At 38.0% G+C, this 16,374-nt stretch overlaps 1 protein-coding gene across 1 annotated transcript in view; it reads left to right on the forward strand.

Moving 5' to 3' along the window:
* KPNA3 (karyopherin subunit alpha 3) overlaps positions 1-14,489 on the forward strand; it is a 47,158-nt gene extending 32,669 nt beyond the window's left edge. Inside the window, exons 8-17 of the mRNA XM_066313251.1 lie at positions 703-789; positions 1,194-1,363; positions 2,475-2,519; positions 5,114-5,245; positions 6,386-6,514; positions 8,147-8,251; positions 8,384-8,455; positions 8,562-8,724; positions 9,452-9,546; positions 11,916-14,489. Coding sequence (XP_066169348.1) covers positions 703-789; positions 1,194-1,363; positions 2,475-2,519; positions 5,114-5,245; positions 6,386-6,514; positions 8,147-8,251; positions 8,384-8,455; positions 8,562-8,724; positions 9,452-9,546; positions 11,916-12,014 — 1,097 coding nt within the window. The 3' untranslated portion in view covers positions 12,015-14,489. The remainder of the gene's footprint in view (positions 1-702; positions 790-1,193; positions 1,364-2,474; positions 2,520-5,113; positions 5,246-6,385; positions 6,515-8,146; positions 8,252-8,383; positions 8,456-8,561; positions 8,725-9,451; positions 9,547-11,915) is intronic.
* Positions 14,490-16,374: the final 1,885 nt, after the last annotated feature.

Genomic DNA, 16,374 nt, shown 5'->3' on the forward strand with positions numbered 1-16,374 from the left:
ATCTAGTTTATTGAGACTATGGATAAGTATGATCATGTATAGACTTAAAAAATTGCTGCAAGAATTACTGTCTTTCAAACAGTGTGGGTTGTCTGAAGGAAAACAGTGCATGGGAATAGTAGTGGGATGATTTCTTAGCTCTATCAAATATATTTAATTCCACAGAGAATGATACCTAAAATCAGTACCATTTCCTTAATTTGGTATGTTGCTGGCATTATATAAGAGCAAATTAAAACGTGTCTTGGGACTGGCAGATGGATGTAAATCTTCACTGCATATGGAAACTAACTATAGCCACCTCTTGGGAGGAAGCTTTTTTCTTAAAGTCAAGCTATGAAGCACGTTTGCACAAGTAGGCATGTCATTCTGCTTGGTATGTGTTGTGATCCTGCATAACTGGCAAACCTGAATTACTGGGACATGAAAGCTCACACCTGCATACTGGAGGGTCTGCCTATCACTTTGAGATATATGGGGAAATGTTTAAACATGGGGAGCCTTGTTGATTAATAATTCTGTTCTCAGGTCTACTTTTCCCTTCTCTAGATATATAGAAATGTTCAACACGAGTTTTGTGCACCCTTCATAATAGAAACACGTATAAGGCACGGTGGAGAATGTGTTTTGTGTAAATCAGTGAAAATGTTGCTCATATACCAAGACCCAGTATTAAACAAGTCCAATCTTTGCATTCTGCAGATGCAGTACCCCTCTTCTTGAGACTACTTCATTCACCACATCAGAATGTTTGTGAGCAAGCTGTCTGGGCTCTCGGAAATATTATAGGTAATTTGTTGTTTTAATGATTTGAATTCAGGAAGCATTTTATTTTAGAACTTGACTTTTTGAACACTGGCATTATCATAAGAGACTATGTTTCCTCTGAGTTCTGTGTCTTGATACGATGTTTTTTAAGTATATAATATGGCCAGAATTACATATGTACCTCCTGGGTTTTTTTCTAAATAATAGTATCACTTGCTCTGCAAAATATTAACAGGATAAATTTTGTGTTTCCTAAAATATACATACATAACTTTACGTATGTATATTTAATTAAATACGACCTTTTAGTAGTAGACTATTGGTGAGGAAACATAGAATTTCAGTATCCCAACATGTCATTGCATACATTTCAAGATTTTCCATTTTTAATGTAATTTCTTTTGCAACAATTTTCATTTCTGTAGGTGATGGTCCACAGTGTAGAGATTATGTCATATCACTGGGAGTTGTCAAACCTCTTCTGTCCTTCATCAATCCCTCCATTCCCATCACCTTCCTTCGGAACGTCACATGGGTCATTGTAAATCTCTGCAGGAATAAGGATCCCCCACCGCCTATGGAGACAGTTCAGGAGGTAAATAAAGAATTATGAGACAGATAATGTTTTATACTCTGGGCTGGAGGCCAAATATTTAACATTGTCATACTATGAATTTTTGCATGTCTTTTGTCACTGCACATGTGTTGTGCCACTCTACCATTTGTTAGATTAAATAATTTGACCAATTTGGTGGTTCTTGCTACAGCTGTAATAAAGGTATTTGTAACATCTGAAACTGGGTAAGACTAAGTGATGAGCTATACAACAAAAAAACGCATACTAGAAAGTATTACATGTTTTCATAAAAAAAAAAAGGCTACAGTGTGATTCTGTACATAGAAGAATTCAAGTGTTATTATTTTCAGCAAAAGGAAGTGTAAGTAAACTGGGGCATGTAGTGTGGTTTGTGTTTTGACTCTGTGCACATGCAGTCAATGGCAAGTCTCAAGCTGAGCAGAAATCCTGAAAATCCTTTTAAACTGGTAAAACAGTGCAAATGCTCTGTTGATAGGGTTGGCACAGTTAGTAAAATGGACTTATTTGACTAGAATTGTAATTGTAAGTAAAGTTCTTGATTTTAAGATAAATTCAAAAGTGTAGATACAGTTCTTTAAGCCATGTGAAGTATATTACTCTTAATAACTAATCTTTAATGGAATTTAAAAATTAAGCAGAGAAACAGAGAAACTTACAAGTAATTCTTTATCAAATAAAATATCCTGTTCAAAGCAGTTTTATCATGGCCCAGTTTTTATTTTCTCCATATGTGATTATAAAAAAAATGAAGCTTTAATCCAAGAGGTTTATATATTGATATTAGGCTAACAATTTTTATTGTGTGTGTTAACAAAGCTTTTAAAATAGCAGCAGGGTGTCTTATCTCTGTTATTTGTTTGTTTTCACTCAAAATACAGTCTATATTCTGTATCTGGAATATAGTACTGTCTCATATTTTTACAAATTTGAAATACAGATAATGCAGATATTTTTATACATACTTTGAGGGAATGACCAGCTGCTGGAAAGTGTGGGATTACAGTATACTAAAGCAGACTCAAGCTATAAGCTTTGTGATTGCAATACTTGGATTCATAATTTAACCACAATTTTTTTCTGCTGTAATGACTGATGAACTTCTTTTCAGATTTTGCCAGCATTGTGTGTTCTCATTTACCATACAGATATAAACGTAAGTAATTTCTAAAGTTTTAGATATTTAGATTTTTTTTGTTTTCTCTAGAAAGATAATGCTGCAGGATTGTGTTAAAGTAGTAAACTTGGCTTTGTGTGTTAATTTATATATAATTAAGTCATAAATGCATAATTAAATATGAAGACTAATGTGATTGTAGTAATTCAGAGCATGAATAAGAAAGTGCAAATACCATTTCTGAAATAGCTCTTTTAAAAGATGACATTTTTTGTCCTGTTCGTTTGAAATAGCTTTAAAAAAACCTCTTGAATTGAGCACTAGAAAATGAAAGTGTCAGCTTTACCATCAGCTGCATGTTAATTCTGCCCCAATTTATATTTTTGCATAGATTATATGTAAGATGTGTAAAAAAATTACATGTAATTCTATATATCGATCCAGTCAAATATTGTGATCATAAGGGTAAACCTGACTTCTGTAACCTGTTGGGTGCCTGACTTTGCAACATTTAATTAAAGAAATTGCCTATGAGAGTACATTTAAACAAACAGCAATAAACTATTGTTTTGTGGCACCTTTGATAACCTTCATGTTGTTAGTACTAAAACTTCAGTACATCCCACATTCCTGATTCATGAGTTTACCTGTATTTTTCCAAGTATACCTGTATTTTTCCAAGTAATGTCCTAGAGAGTGGATTTACCTCATGAAGCCTTACATATTGTGACTTCAGAGCAAAGATCTGTGTAACTAAGGGGATATTGAGCTGCTTTTCTCCTCCTTCTATCAGAACTTTGTAATCCCTATAGTGGTCCTTTAGTTTAGGGAAGAAGGAATTGAACGCTTGTGTTGAGTTTGGGAATCAACACTCAGTGGGACTGTCAGTGGGACTGTCATTTGTTAGTTCAACGCTGTAGTAGCAGTGTTTCTGCTGCTTTTTTAATGGTGAAGTGGGCTTGTCTCCACAAAATATTTGTACAGTTTAAGCTGAGATTTTGCCAGGGTTTTCCCAGTGTAATGTGAGTGGGAGACAGCACATGGTGGCTTTTCAGTGAGTAATTTGGACAAAGCTGAACGGAATTCATTGCAAAACCAAATATACTTCTAACCTGTACGCTCTTTTTCCCTTCCCAATTTTAAAGCTTTTGCAAAGCAATGATTGTATGAGAGCTTATTGATACAGGTATGAGACTGTGATGGCAGGTTTTGACTGATCTCAATTAGGGTATCCGTCATTTTGATCCTGAGAGTCAGGTGCTAGTTTGGAGGTACCAGTCTGGTCCCAGCCTCTCCGTACTGGAGCAGCAAACCTATCTTTGGAGATGAGTCAGTCATGCAGGTAGGTCAGCCCACAGTCCTGTGAGCGCTTCTGGCGGCTGCTGCTCTTGTCACCAACAGGGCTGTGGGGCAGCAAACTGGTGAGGCACCATCTCTCACTGCTTCTGCTGCCATAGTGGCTCCACTGCACCATGTTCTGCTGTCCCTGCAGCACAGGAGGTGAGGGCAGCAGCAGGCTGTGGCAGGAGAGCCTTTGGGCTCTGCTGGCTGGCATCCAGAGCTGGGTGGCAGCAGCCTGTGGGTCAGGACTGTAAATCCTTCTTGTGTTATAGTACTGCAGTACTCAGCTGTTCTCATAGCTGGAAATTTTAAATGGGCATCTGTTTTAAAAGGAGGCTAGATCTAGGTACCTCAACAGATTATGTCCTTAGTGGGGTCCAGATTTCTTTTCCTGCAGTTCCTAACATCATCTCTATGTGATGAGATATCCCTCTCTGCTGGCTTTGTTCCTGCTTCAGGTACTACCTTTCAATGACTAACTTTTGTACCTGTCTATTTTTGAGGGCTTTCTGATCATCCTTATCAAGTCAGCATCCTTATCAAGCCTGTTTCTCTTTCAAGATTCTCAGATGTCCCTGCATGATAGGCATTTCTCTGTGGGTTTTGCTTTGCTTGAACACTTCAACAGTTGCCACATTACAATAGTTGGTAGTCCTTTAGTTGGTGTAAGAACTCCTTTCCCTTGCTGTGTTTTTTATTCTTAATATGAAGGTAGGAAATGGCATACATCCAGATTTGTTTGCAGTTTTACTTCAGAACTACACTATGGATCAGAAATGCTAGGGTGTCAGATGAATTAGAGACTTGTGTATTCCATAATCATAATCATTAGAGACTTATGTATTCCATAATAATAAGATAGCACAGCTAACAAATTACAGCCATGCTAAGGAGGCTGTGTTGGTATTTTCAGAAAGCTACTAGCACAGCTACTTACCTGACCTGGTTGTCTATCTTGGAAATGCAAATCAAGCCCAACAGTTTACCTTTGTGAGATGATGTATGCTGTCACTTTATGCACCAAAATATGGTATTTAATTAGAAAGGAATTTGAGAGGACATACAGAAATTACTCTGATGGAACAAATGGCCCTGGTTTTCATAGTTCTACATAATAATCTGGCATTACTGATTAGGTCTCATCACAATCATGTTTTAGTTTTTCCTATAACTAAATTGCATGTTCTCCCCTCTCCACCCTCAGATAAGTGGAATGTTGTTCACTAAATTAAGCCTTCATTATACAAATTTTTCTGTTCAATGTGTAAACTGATGTTCTCTCCAATTTGTAGATTCTTGTGGACACTGTTTGGGCTTTGTCCTACTTAACAGATGGTGGAAATGAACAGATACAAATGGTGATTGATTCAGGAGTTGTACCTTTTCTAGTTCCCCTTCTGAGTCATCAGGAGGTTAAAGTTCAAGTAAGTGAGATTCACTTGTGTTTGAATCGTCCTTTGTATGCTGTTTGCTAAAAAGCCTTGCCTGACAGTATTTATTAGTGGAGTTAGTGAGATGAACATTTTTAACTACATTTTGTGCAGGTAAAACTGAGAAAAAAATGTTACCCACACTGGGAAAAAAATACTAAAAGGAAAGAAAATTCAAGCAAAACAGTACTAATAAAGTTTTAAGTAAAGTGATAGGTTAAACTTTAACTTCTGTTATGTGATTACCAGAGGTGGTCTTCCTTTTGTAGTCCTAAGATATTTTAATGACAACAGATTTTACGTTTTCCAGAATTCAAGTAATATACACTCTTTTCTTTTATGGTTCTGCATATTCTATCTGAATAGCTCACGGAAATCAGTATTTTGGAACCTTTAGAGTATGGAAATACTTGCAAATGCAGAGTCCTTTTAGTAAAGTAAATCTGTAATTAGCTGTGAAAGGTTAACTGAGCTTACTTGATTAATTTTAAAGACAATGTGAAACTAAAAGTTAGTTAATGTGTGCTGGGTTTTTTATGAACCATCCACTGTAATAAGGAGCTCTTCTGTGTATCTGTGCATTTGACATGTTTGTTTAGTTTGTACTTTGGATGAGATTTGGCTGTCTTGAAATTTGTCAGAGTAGTTCACTTGTTGAAAGAAGGCTCTCCAGTATTCTGTCACTTGTAAAGCATTTACTGACCAATACACAAAGATGTAAAGTCCATTTCTGAAATCACCTGAGACTCAGTAGTTGTGAGGTTTTGAATGTCGTAGTGGGGAGCTGAATGGAGAAGTGAGCAGCCTCAGCAGACATAGAGCCTAGAAGCTGTTGTTGGAATTGTAACACAGATCAGGTACATGATGAATTAATCTTCTAAGGTTTTAATATTCTTTAAAATTGTAATCCTTCTGCTTTTTGAGTTGAGCTGCAGTGCATTTATTCTGTGGTGTACTATGTCTTTTGATGAAACAGTATCCTTTTTTCTGATGAAGCTCAGAGGATGAAGTGCTAAATTGTATTTTGCAAAGTGTTTTTATAAAGAGACATCTTAAAATGATCTTTGTTATAGCGTAAGTAACAGCAATGTCTTTAACATGCAATTTTTTTTCCTTCCCACTTTGGACATTCAGACAGCAGCACTGAGAGCAGTAGGCAACATAGTAACTGGTACTGATGAGCAGACACAAGTTGTTCTCAATTGTGATGTTTTGTCTTATTTCCCACATCTCCTGACGCATCCAAAAGAGAAGATAAACAAGGTATGATTTGCTTCTTCCTAACTCAGTAATTTTTTTTAAGAAATAAAACAGTAGCCTGTGGTATATTACAGAAGAATTTCCTACAGCTTTTTATTTCCAGCATGTGAGCAATTTTGTATAAAGGTGCAGCCTTTGAGGCTGGTGCTTATTTAGGACTGAAACCAAACAGCCATAGTGAGTATCCATGCATTGATGCTGATGCCTCATGCTTTCTGGGAGGACTGAAGGGTTTTGCTTTTGGATTGAGATACTTTTTCTTTTCATTTGCAAAGTGAATAACTGGCTAACTTCATTTACAGTTTTGCATAATTTTAGTTGAGTCCAGTGAGTTGCATAAGACTGACCCAGTTTTCCCACTCTGCCTTTTCATAGTGAAGTTTGTTCACTTGTTCATCTTCACTTTCAAGGAAGGAGGGTGTATCACTGTCCTTTCCTGAAAATTGTCTCTGCATTTCATCTCCTTCCTTTTGGCAGAAATAACTTCACTGCTGCAAGGATTGGGTAGAATAGGGAGAGATTGATGAAAGTGATCAGTGTCTCCTTTTCCAGAGCTGTATTTCCTGTTATCTGGGTTTTTTTAGTCATTGTGCCATCTTCCATTGCAAAGATGGTCTGGCTGTGATTCCCCCATATAGTGTATCACTGAGGAGAAATCTGTTTGTGAGGCATCTTTGTTTCTTCAGGCCCTGTCAGCTGTGAAGACCTCTGAAGAAATTATCTTTGATAGTCAAACTGATGTGATTTTTTTTTTGCCTGTCCTCTTAACTCCCATAAAATAATGAGAAGAGCCCTTTTGAATGCCATGGAATTATTTTGGGGGGGGAAAAAAAAAGTCCAGAAATGCTTTGATTCTTGTTTCAAGTCTATATTGTGAGAGGCAAATAGAAATAAAAGCAAGATACACAGCCCTAAAAAAAGTGGGAACCCCTGTTCTTTTCCTGAAGTGCTTTATAATTGCCTGCTTGCCACATCTTTTACTTAAGATTGGAGCCTTTTTAAGATATTCTTGATCATCATGACGAGTTATGCATCATCCCCCTTTGTTACTGGGAATTTGTAACTGCCATGAGATAGGTGGTATCTATGTGGATGAACCTCCTGAAGGAGTAATGGCTGAGCAGAGTCACAGAACAGTGTCATGTGTGATACTTGAATGAGATTTGTGGACACCATGTTATTCAAAGAAAATGGGAGGTGGAGTTCTTTTATCATAGCACAAAGGTACTACTGAGCTGTCAGTAATAGGATTACCAGACAAGTCCTTCTTTTGTGATGCTTTTCCAGTTTTCCTATTTTCCTTGTAAAACTAAAATTTTAAAGCCTGTCTGTGACTCCAACAGTGCAAAGTGGATATAAGGTTTACACCAATATTACTCCTGATGTATGGAGACACTCCTTGTGTGAGAGAGAATCTGGCCCTGTGAATGGATCATGAATTTTACGTTGATTCCCTGTTGTCTTTCACAGTGCAATAAAAGTTTGTGTGCTAGAAGTGCTACTGAGGAGGCCTATTTAGTGATTGCTTATGGTATGATTTTAGGTTTTGAGGTGGTCAGGTTTGGTTGAGTTCTTTTTTTCATCTGCTGACTAGTTTTTAAAAGTGCTTTGCTTTTTTGCTTTATCCCATTGTAGGAAGCAGTTTGGTTCCTTTCCAACATCACAGCAGGAAACCAGCAACAAGTTCAGGCTGTAATAGATGCTGGGCTAATCCCCATGATCATACACCAGCTGGCTAAGGTCAGTCAAGCTATCAGCTATGCAAGTTGTCATCCTCTTTTTATAAATCTGACATGAGGAGTTTGTGATTTTTAATAAGTTCGACCAATGTTTCCTTGCTGATTTTAATGAGCTAATTATTTTATTTTTCAGGGGGACTTCGGGACACAAAAGGAAGCTGCTTGGGCAATTAGCAATTTGACAATAAGTGGGAGAAAAGATCAGGTATGTGCAGTGGGATTTCAAGCTGTCACTGAAGTGTTGCACATGCAGCCATTTGTGTAAGAAGCATAACGTTGAAAGCATTTTTTTTTGTTTTTTAATTATTTAGGTTGAATACCTTGTACAACAAAATGTAATCCCACCGTTTTGCAATCTACTCTCAGTAAAGGATTCTCAAGTGGTACAGGTGGTGCTGGATGGCCTAAAAAACATCCTGATAATGGCTGGTGATGAGGCTAGCACAATAGCTGAAATTATAGAAGAATGTGGAGGTAAGAGCTTACTAGGCTTTTAAAAAATTTAATTGCCTGGATGTTATTCCGTCTTCCCCTTGCTGCTGTTGATGTTTACTGCAGTGTTATTTAACATGGGCTATGCTATGTCCTGCAATAAAACACACAGTTCTTGCTCTAGTTCGTTGCCTTGGAAGCAGTTTTAGGATCATAATTTCATTACAGACCAAAGCAGGATGAGGAGTCTTTTCAATATCGCAATCCAAGTTGTAACAAATGCTAATTAATGTATTATAATAAAGAGATACTGAAGAACATAATGCACTGGAAACTTTTCCCTTGTGTTATTCTATATCCAGTTTGAAAATGGGACTAATGTTTTAGCTGCTTTGTCAGCTTGCTGTTTTAAGAGGCAACACAAATGTAGCCACTTCTTTTTGGGGATACACAGAAAGCACAGTGACTAACCCAAAAGTTATGTAGTAGATAGAAATTTTAAAAAGTAAGAGTGTTATCTAAACAAAGAGAATACTCCATTATCCATCATTCATAAAATGGAATATTCTCTGGCATGTAAAGTTCACTAACTACTTTTCTTTTCTCTTAGAGACAAAGATAGCTGCAGTGTAGATCATATTTTCAAACTGAGCTACATCTTTTCTAGTGTGTTTCAGTAGTAATGTTTAATAATTTTCCTTTTGTTTTTAAAGTAGTCAGTAACTCTGCTTTAATCTTACAAAACTCTTCTCCATTTTCTTTTATTCAGGGTTAGAGAAAATTGAAGCCTTGCAACAGCACGAGAATGAAGACATTTATAAACTAGCATTTGAAATTATAGATCAATATTTCTCTGGTGATGATGTAAGTATACTAAAGATGGAAAAGTATATGCACTGTGCTCTTAGCTTAGTGAGTACACTGTCAGTGTTCCTCAGCTCCAGTGGTCATGAGCATACATGATCTGCAAAGTCAGTTTTCCTGGTCCTTGTTCAGTACACAGTTTCCCTCAATTTAAAGACTTTGAAGAATTTCTCAATACCAGGACTTTCCTTCAGAAAATCAAGAGGATTTTTACTGCTCTAGTTTTGCCTAACAAATTGATTGATGCTCACGAAATTTTGTCAGATTGACATGTAATTACTTGTGATTAGAATCTAAACAGTTCTCTGTCTCTCATTTTTATTTCCTCATACATCAGTCTTTGAAAGGGACAGTGGATCCTTACTTTCAGATTTCTGTGTTTTAACTTGTATTTGCTCAGTCTGGATTCTGCAGTGAAAAGAGTCATCAAAATTATTAACACTTTCTGCAACTGTTTGGTGTAGACCATCCAATATTTTGTTGCACCCAGATTAGGTATTTTGACCCTCTGGTTCTAGCTCCTCATGCTACTGGCTGCTTGTGAGTTTCTGAGGAGTGCTTCAACATGCAATTCAATGACAAATAATCTTTTCTCTAGGCTGTCCAGGTTGTCTGTAGTTTTACAGCCTGGCAGAACTATTTTTTCAACTCTTTTCTTAAATTGAACTCTCTAAATGCCAGCTCTAACTTCAGAACTCAGTATTTTCAATTCATGGGCCCATCATGTGATTGGGAAGTTAGTCCCCAGTGGTTAAGATAAAGTTCCCAATGGCTGTAGTGATTCTGTGAGCAGTGTCTCCACAGAGACTCTACAACTTCTGTGTGTAACTGAAGAGCAGAATCTGGTTGATGTGGGTGGAAAAATATCCCTGTTGAAGTTACTACTCCCTTTCCTGTGTTTACTTTTTACATTAAGACAATTTAATCCATGCCTGCTGGGCTGAATATACCTCTTTTACTCAAGGGGAGGACCTTCCTTCAGATTATTACATTGTTACATTACTACGTTTTCTGGAGCTTCTGAAACTCAAAATTTTAGAAATTCCATAATTGCTCCAGGGTGACAAGAGATTGGTTATGGTAGCCTGATTAGCCGTGTTAAGCTGGACTGTCCAGGAGTGTTCTTGCCTTCTGTCACTTCAGGATCTTCTGTAGTCTCATGAGATGTTGCTGGCTGCTCAATGTCCCTTCATTGCTAATCTCAAGTGTTCCTTTCTGAGCCCTGTAAACTGCACAGCCTGTAGTTTAGGACCAGCACTAACAGCGTCCTAACTTCAGTTTCTGTATTAAAGGCAGGTGAGCTTAGGGTTACTGAAGTAGTATCTCTGCAGAAGTAGGCAGTTGCTTTGTAGTATCACTGCAGAAGGTAGAAATGCTAGTTTATCAAAACAAGAAGGTTTTGCAGAACATTCTGGAACCAGACTGGGTCTTCATGTGGACATGAGGTGCAGATTGTTGCTGTCACAAAAGGCCTCATTCTCTTCCCCTCAGTTTAGACAGTGACACCCAAAATAAAGAGAGATTTTAGGTGAGTCAGTTATGATGTGTGCACTAGTGCAGGTCCAGGCCTCAGAAGGCTGTTCAGAGCCTCCACACAAGAGCTCTTTCCTGCTTCAGAATGACACATGATCTCAAATGAGGCTCAGACAACCAGAAGCAATAGAGCAGCTGGTGATTTGCAGGAGGATGGGTAGGGTTTGAAGTAGTGCATTTTGTTGTTACTGACCATGTTATTTGGTTTACCTCGAGGCTGTAAATACCTAAATTCTAACAGCTCTGGGGAAGCTGAGTGAAGTTGGCTACTGATTCCTTTCACTCTATCCATAGAGCAATGGAGTACTTCAGGTTTAAAACCAAATTCAGTTTGTGCTTATGAGATTTATATAAAACTGCTCTGAAATGAATAGTTCTAAATCCCTCAAATTCTGATAGGACATACTAAGAGCTCTTTTAAGCTTCATATTAGTATTTTGATGGGCTGCTGATGAAAATACATTTTCATGTTGAAAGAAAATGGGAGAAAGTACAAAACTAATTTTGGAATCCACAACTAGTGATTAGCCAGCTCCAGAAGTACTAAAAATTGGCACTGAAAATTAAACTGCACAGCTAAAATAGCAACTGTGTTGACCAAACAGCAGCACTGTTCCTAACCATTACAGTTTTCTGTTTCCCTAATGGTACTAGAACAGAGTTGATATGTTTTCTTTTTAAAGATATTTGGGGAATTGAATTGGAAAAACTGATCTAATTTTACTGCAATAATATTAAAAAAAAACAAACCCATGAACATTTGTGAATTTCTTCTCTGTGTACCCAGTTATGCCGGAAATCAGCCTCTCATGTGTTTCTGCTGTTGTGTTTTGTAGATTGATGAAGACCCCAGTCTCATTCCTGAAGCCACTCAAGGAGGTACTTACAACTTCGATCCAACAGCCAACCTTCAAACAAAAGAATTTAATTTTTAAGTTCAGAAAAAGTGCAGCTTCTCTTGTCCCACACCAGTACGAAGCACCACCAGATGGCTACCAAGTGAAGAAACAAAAGGCTCCAAGACACACATGCCTCTTCGTTTTGATGCTTCTAAAGCAAGCCATGTATTGGTCACTTTGCAGTTGCCAAACATCACTATCACATGGACTGTAAATGCATATGCATGATCTCTTAAACTGTTTCAGAATTCTTTTTAACAGTCCCAACTACCTTTTTTTGCCTTTTTCCTGGTGCCACATGCTGACAACCGCAATCTGCAGTTTTGTTAAGAATATTCCATAGTGGTGGCACATTGGCTTTCCACGGAAAAGTAGCTTCTTTGGAAAATGGTGCGCTGTGGATCAAGACACTTTGGTATGATGCATACATTTTGGAAGACTTTACAGGGGCCCAGTTTGCTCTGAGCCTCCATCATCGTCCTCCACAAACATATTTTCATAAACTTTATGTGGAAGAATAGATTCAAAAATGCAAGCCAAATGAATTTCATTGGTGAAACTGAAATAAAAGTAACTTATAAAAACACAACACTTGGCAATTGATTAAACACTTAAGTTTAAAACAAACAAAAAAACTACTTCAGCTATCAGTAATTGATGTGTGTTCATTAACTGCCTCAGAAACCAGGGTTGGAGAATGAACTGTAGATTTGGACTGGTAAAGCTTTTGCCATTATACCTAATTTTTGAGAACAGCGAGCCCTATTTGACCACTCACTTCAGCCTGTGTGTTCCTGCTGTTTTGAAGTAATCAAATGCTGTGCATGGTATTTTACCTGAGCTACAACCTGTTATGGACTTGAACTTCTGTTTAAGCTGAAAGCAAGAGTCCCAGACTGTAGAAAAAAAATTCTGTCCAAAAATGTATTAGTTAAAAAGAATCTTGCTTTCAACTTTCAGTAGTCGATATCTTCTGTTTTAAATTGATAATTGGATATGGTTGATTTATATTGGGTTTAAACTGTGGAGCTTTCATGTTTACTGTAATTTAGTCTTAAACTATTTTTTACTTAGTAACCAGTGCTTATGATGATGTGGTTGGCAACAAACCAGCAACTACTTAGAAGCGTCATAAAAGCTTCATTCTTGGAGTATTGGAAGAATAATTCACAAGTTAGTCTCAAATCTTATACATGTGATTAAAACCATACAAACTGGTTGATGTGTGAGGCTGTATCGAAGCTGCCGTTACTCAGCGTAAACCTGATGTGCAGCGCACATTAAATAACTTTATATAAGGTATGTGAAGTCATTGCTTTTGGAAAATCGCCTGACCCAGTCACTTTCAAAGGGATTTTGGTATTGCTGGGGCGAAGATCGGTCATTTTGAAATTCTGTAAGCTATCACACAAACTGGTTTTGTTGCTGTTGTTTACTGGGTGTAATTTCCCAATGCATTGATGTGAAGGGATAGAAAAATCTGAACTAATTTAGTTATTGGATGTGGGTTGTATTTACTGTGATGAAGATAAGGACAGATGCCATCAGAGCTTTGTGGATCAGCTGTTTTTCCACTGATGAACAACACATAGCAGGTGTGCATTCATTAAATATATATCTGCCAAGGTGGAGCCACTTTAAAGAGTGAGTTGTCTTGTATCTCAGCTGGATACAAGCGTATGTTTAAACTGCAAGATTTTTACTTGCTAGATAATCTGTTTTAATATAGTGGTTTGGCCTCTGATTATTTATAGGTTTTATAAATTTTAGAATCAATTTCTCTTTAAGGTGGCTCAGATTTTTCAACTCTTGTGCACATAAAATTGAGTTGAAGTTCATTGTGCCTTTTTTCTTTTCCCAGAAGTTGAGTTGAAGCTTCATATGGTAACTGCATCCTATTCACACACTATAGTCTAAAATCTTGAAACTGTGTGGTGTTCGCTAAAAAACTAAACAATAAAAAGTCAAAGTTAGGTAAGGTCACAAAGTTTTTGTGAAATTAGAGTTCCGGCAGATGTTATTGTGAACAAATATTTCCCCCTTTCTAATTCAGTCTAGTCTCCTGTATGCCATATAGACTGATGCATACCCAGTTCAGCCTACACTCATTGTTATTCTGGAGATTACATACAAATTGATACTGAAACAACAGTTTTCCTCTACTGTAAAGATTTGGTCCTTTTCTTGCACTCGATGCGTTACAATAAAAGTGAACCTCGGAGAACTGGGTAAGGCAGGACAAAGTGCTTGCTCAGTTCGCTCTGCTGTGACCTTATCAGCTTTTGATTGGGATTGCACCATTTCATAGTTAATAAAGGAAACAAAGTATATTGCTGCACTTTTACGTTTTCAGAACAGTGTTTAAAATTGCATTGTTTTTATTATTTTTTTAAACTATCAGTTAAAATAGACTAAAACGTTCTTTCAAAGAGGCATCTAAATGTGTTCCTAATTTTGTATATGGGCTTAGGTTTTGTAACCAATAAAAAGCTGCTATCAAATACTATAAAACATTCAAGAACTTATTTTGAAGGTTATGGAACTGCTTAGTCTTCATGGATTGACTTAGGGGTTTTTGTCTTTGACTAGATATTAGTTAGCAGAACTCCGCATCAAAGTTTGAAGTATGTTACAAGTATGAATAAAGTAAGCTAATGCAGTCATCTCTGAAACTTTGGATACGGAGTTTTATGCTTTGTATGGAGATGTTTCCCAGGTGTGTACAAGGGGCTGTGGTAAGTGGATTGCAGCTGTTCCGTGTAATTATTGAAATAGCGACTTCAGTTCAAAGGCTTGAAGGTGGACCGAGAGTGTCAAGGAACTTCCACAGTTGTCTTCTGCCTCCAGAAACATCCTTTCATGCTCCTGGTGTGAGGCTGATTGCTGATTCAACATTAATTTAAGCTCAGGATGCTGCACAAGGGGGGCCCAGCTCCTGCCCAGTGTGGGTTGGGAGGGAGTGTGCGCCAAAACTGGCCTTGGGCCAGACAGCCTTTCATGGCCAGTATCCCTCCCCCTGGCACAAGTGGCCTCATTTGGGGTGCTGCTTGGGAACAGCTTGGAATTGTCAGAGACTTGAATTGTCCAGCAGCCTCCTAATTAGTACAGTCCTGTTTTAATTACAGGACAGCACCACTGGAAGGAGACCACTTGAGCTGTGTGAAATGTGCCTGTGACTGCAGCTGTGGCTTTGCCATCCTTTCTCTGTCAGTTGGCTGAGCCACCTCGAGACACTCCCCTCCCCATGGCTGGGAAATGGAGATGAGCTTCCAGTGCTGCATTTGAATCCTTACAAATGCTTGCCCACGAGGATATAAAGGACAAAGATTTCATAAGAACCTTATTCCAATTTCCAAAAGCTGTTTAATCCCTTTGGTTCCTTCAACTTTCAGTTGACAAACTGAACTCTGTTGGGTTTTTGCAACCTGTTAATCATCCTCTAGTTTGTACCTGGAGGACTTGAAAGACACTATGGAATAAATAATGCATTAAGACATGTCTAATTTAGAAAAAGTAAAACCTAGATGATATCTTAAAGTTCTATTTTGTTTGCTTGATCTGCTAAACAGAGAAACAAGTAAAAACAGCCACTGACAGGCAGATTTAATTGATTTTTTTTCCATCTCAGTGGTAGTTGAGGCCCACTGTTATTCTGCTCTTCTCTAATGCCCTCTAGATTCTGAATGTCTTTCAAACTAGTCCTTTCCACCAAATGCAGTGTGTTGTGTTCCTTCTATTTTGTTGCATAAAAAGTACTTTTTGTGGCATAATTATGCTTCTATTCAAACATATGTAGGACAACAAATGATGCCAAGCTATTAGGAAGACCTTTTCAGGAAGAAAAGGAAAAAAACCCAATCAGAAGAAAACTGTGGGCTCCAACAGGCAAAGCCTTGGGAGGTTTTGCTGCAGGGGTTTGTTGTGATTGTCACTGTCACCTTGACAGCAGCATGAGCTGGAGCTGCCTGAGCTGCACAGGTCTGCTTCAGGCTGGAATGATACTTGAGGCTGGTCAGGAAAACTGCCTCGTGTCAAGATGCAGAGTTAGGAGCTAGAGCAGCTTTTTTGCCTCCCTGCTCCTGGTTTGTGTGTGCATCATCCTGCCACAGAAACGGTAATGGGCAGGTCTGCTCTGTGCTGCTGGTGTGGCCCTGGAGCTCTCCAGCTGCTGCTGCGGGCAGAGGAGCAACCTCAGTTGTAAGGTTTTAATGGTGGAGAGATAGCAACCTTGTGTATCACACCTAAGAATGTTAATAACACAATTCTTTTGCTTTAAAATGGAGGTTGGAGCCTTTAGGCTGCTCTCTGCCTTCATCTATAGCAGTAGAATAGGTGAATGTTACCACACAACCTCAGAGGAAAAATGGCTAGTTCTGTGAAGGCGGAACCTGCCCTG

The sequence above is a fragment of the Sylvia atricapilla genome, chromosome 2 (assembly GCF_009819655.1).
Source record: "Sylvia atricapilla isolate bSylAtr1 chromosome 2, bSylAtr1.pri, whole genome shotgun sequence".
Classification (NCBI taxonomy): Eukaryota; Metazoa; Chordata; class Aves; order Passeriformes; family Sylviidae; genus Sylvia; species Sylvia atricapilla.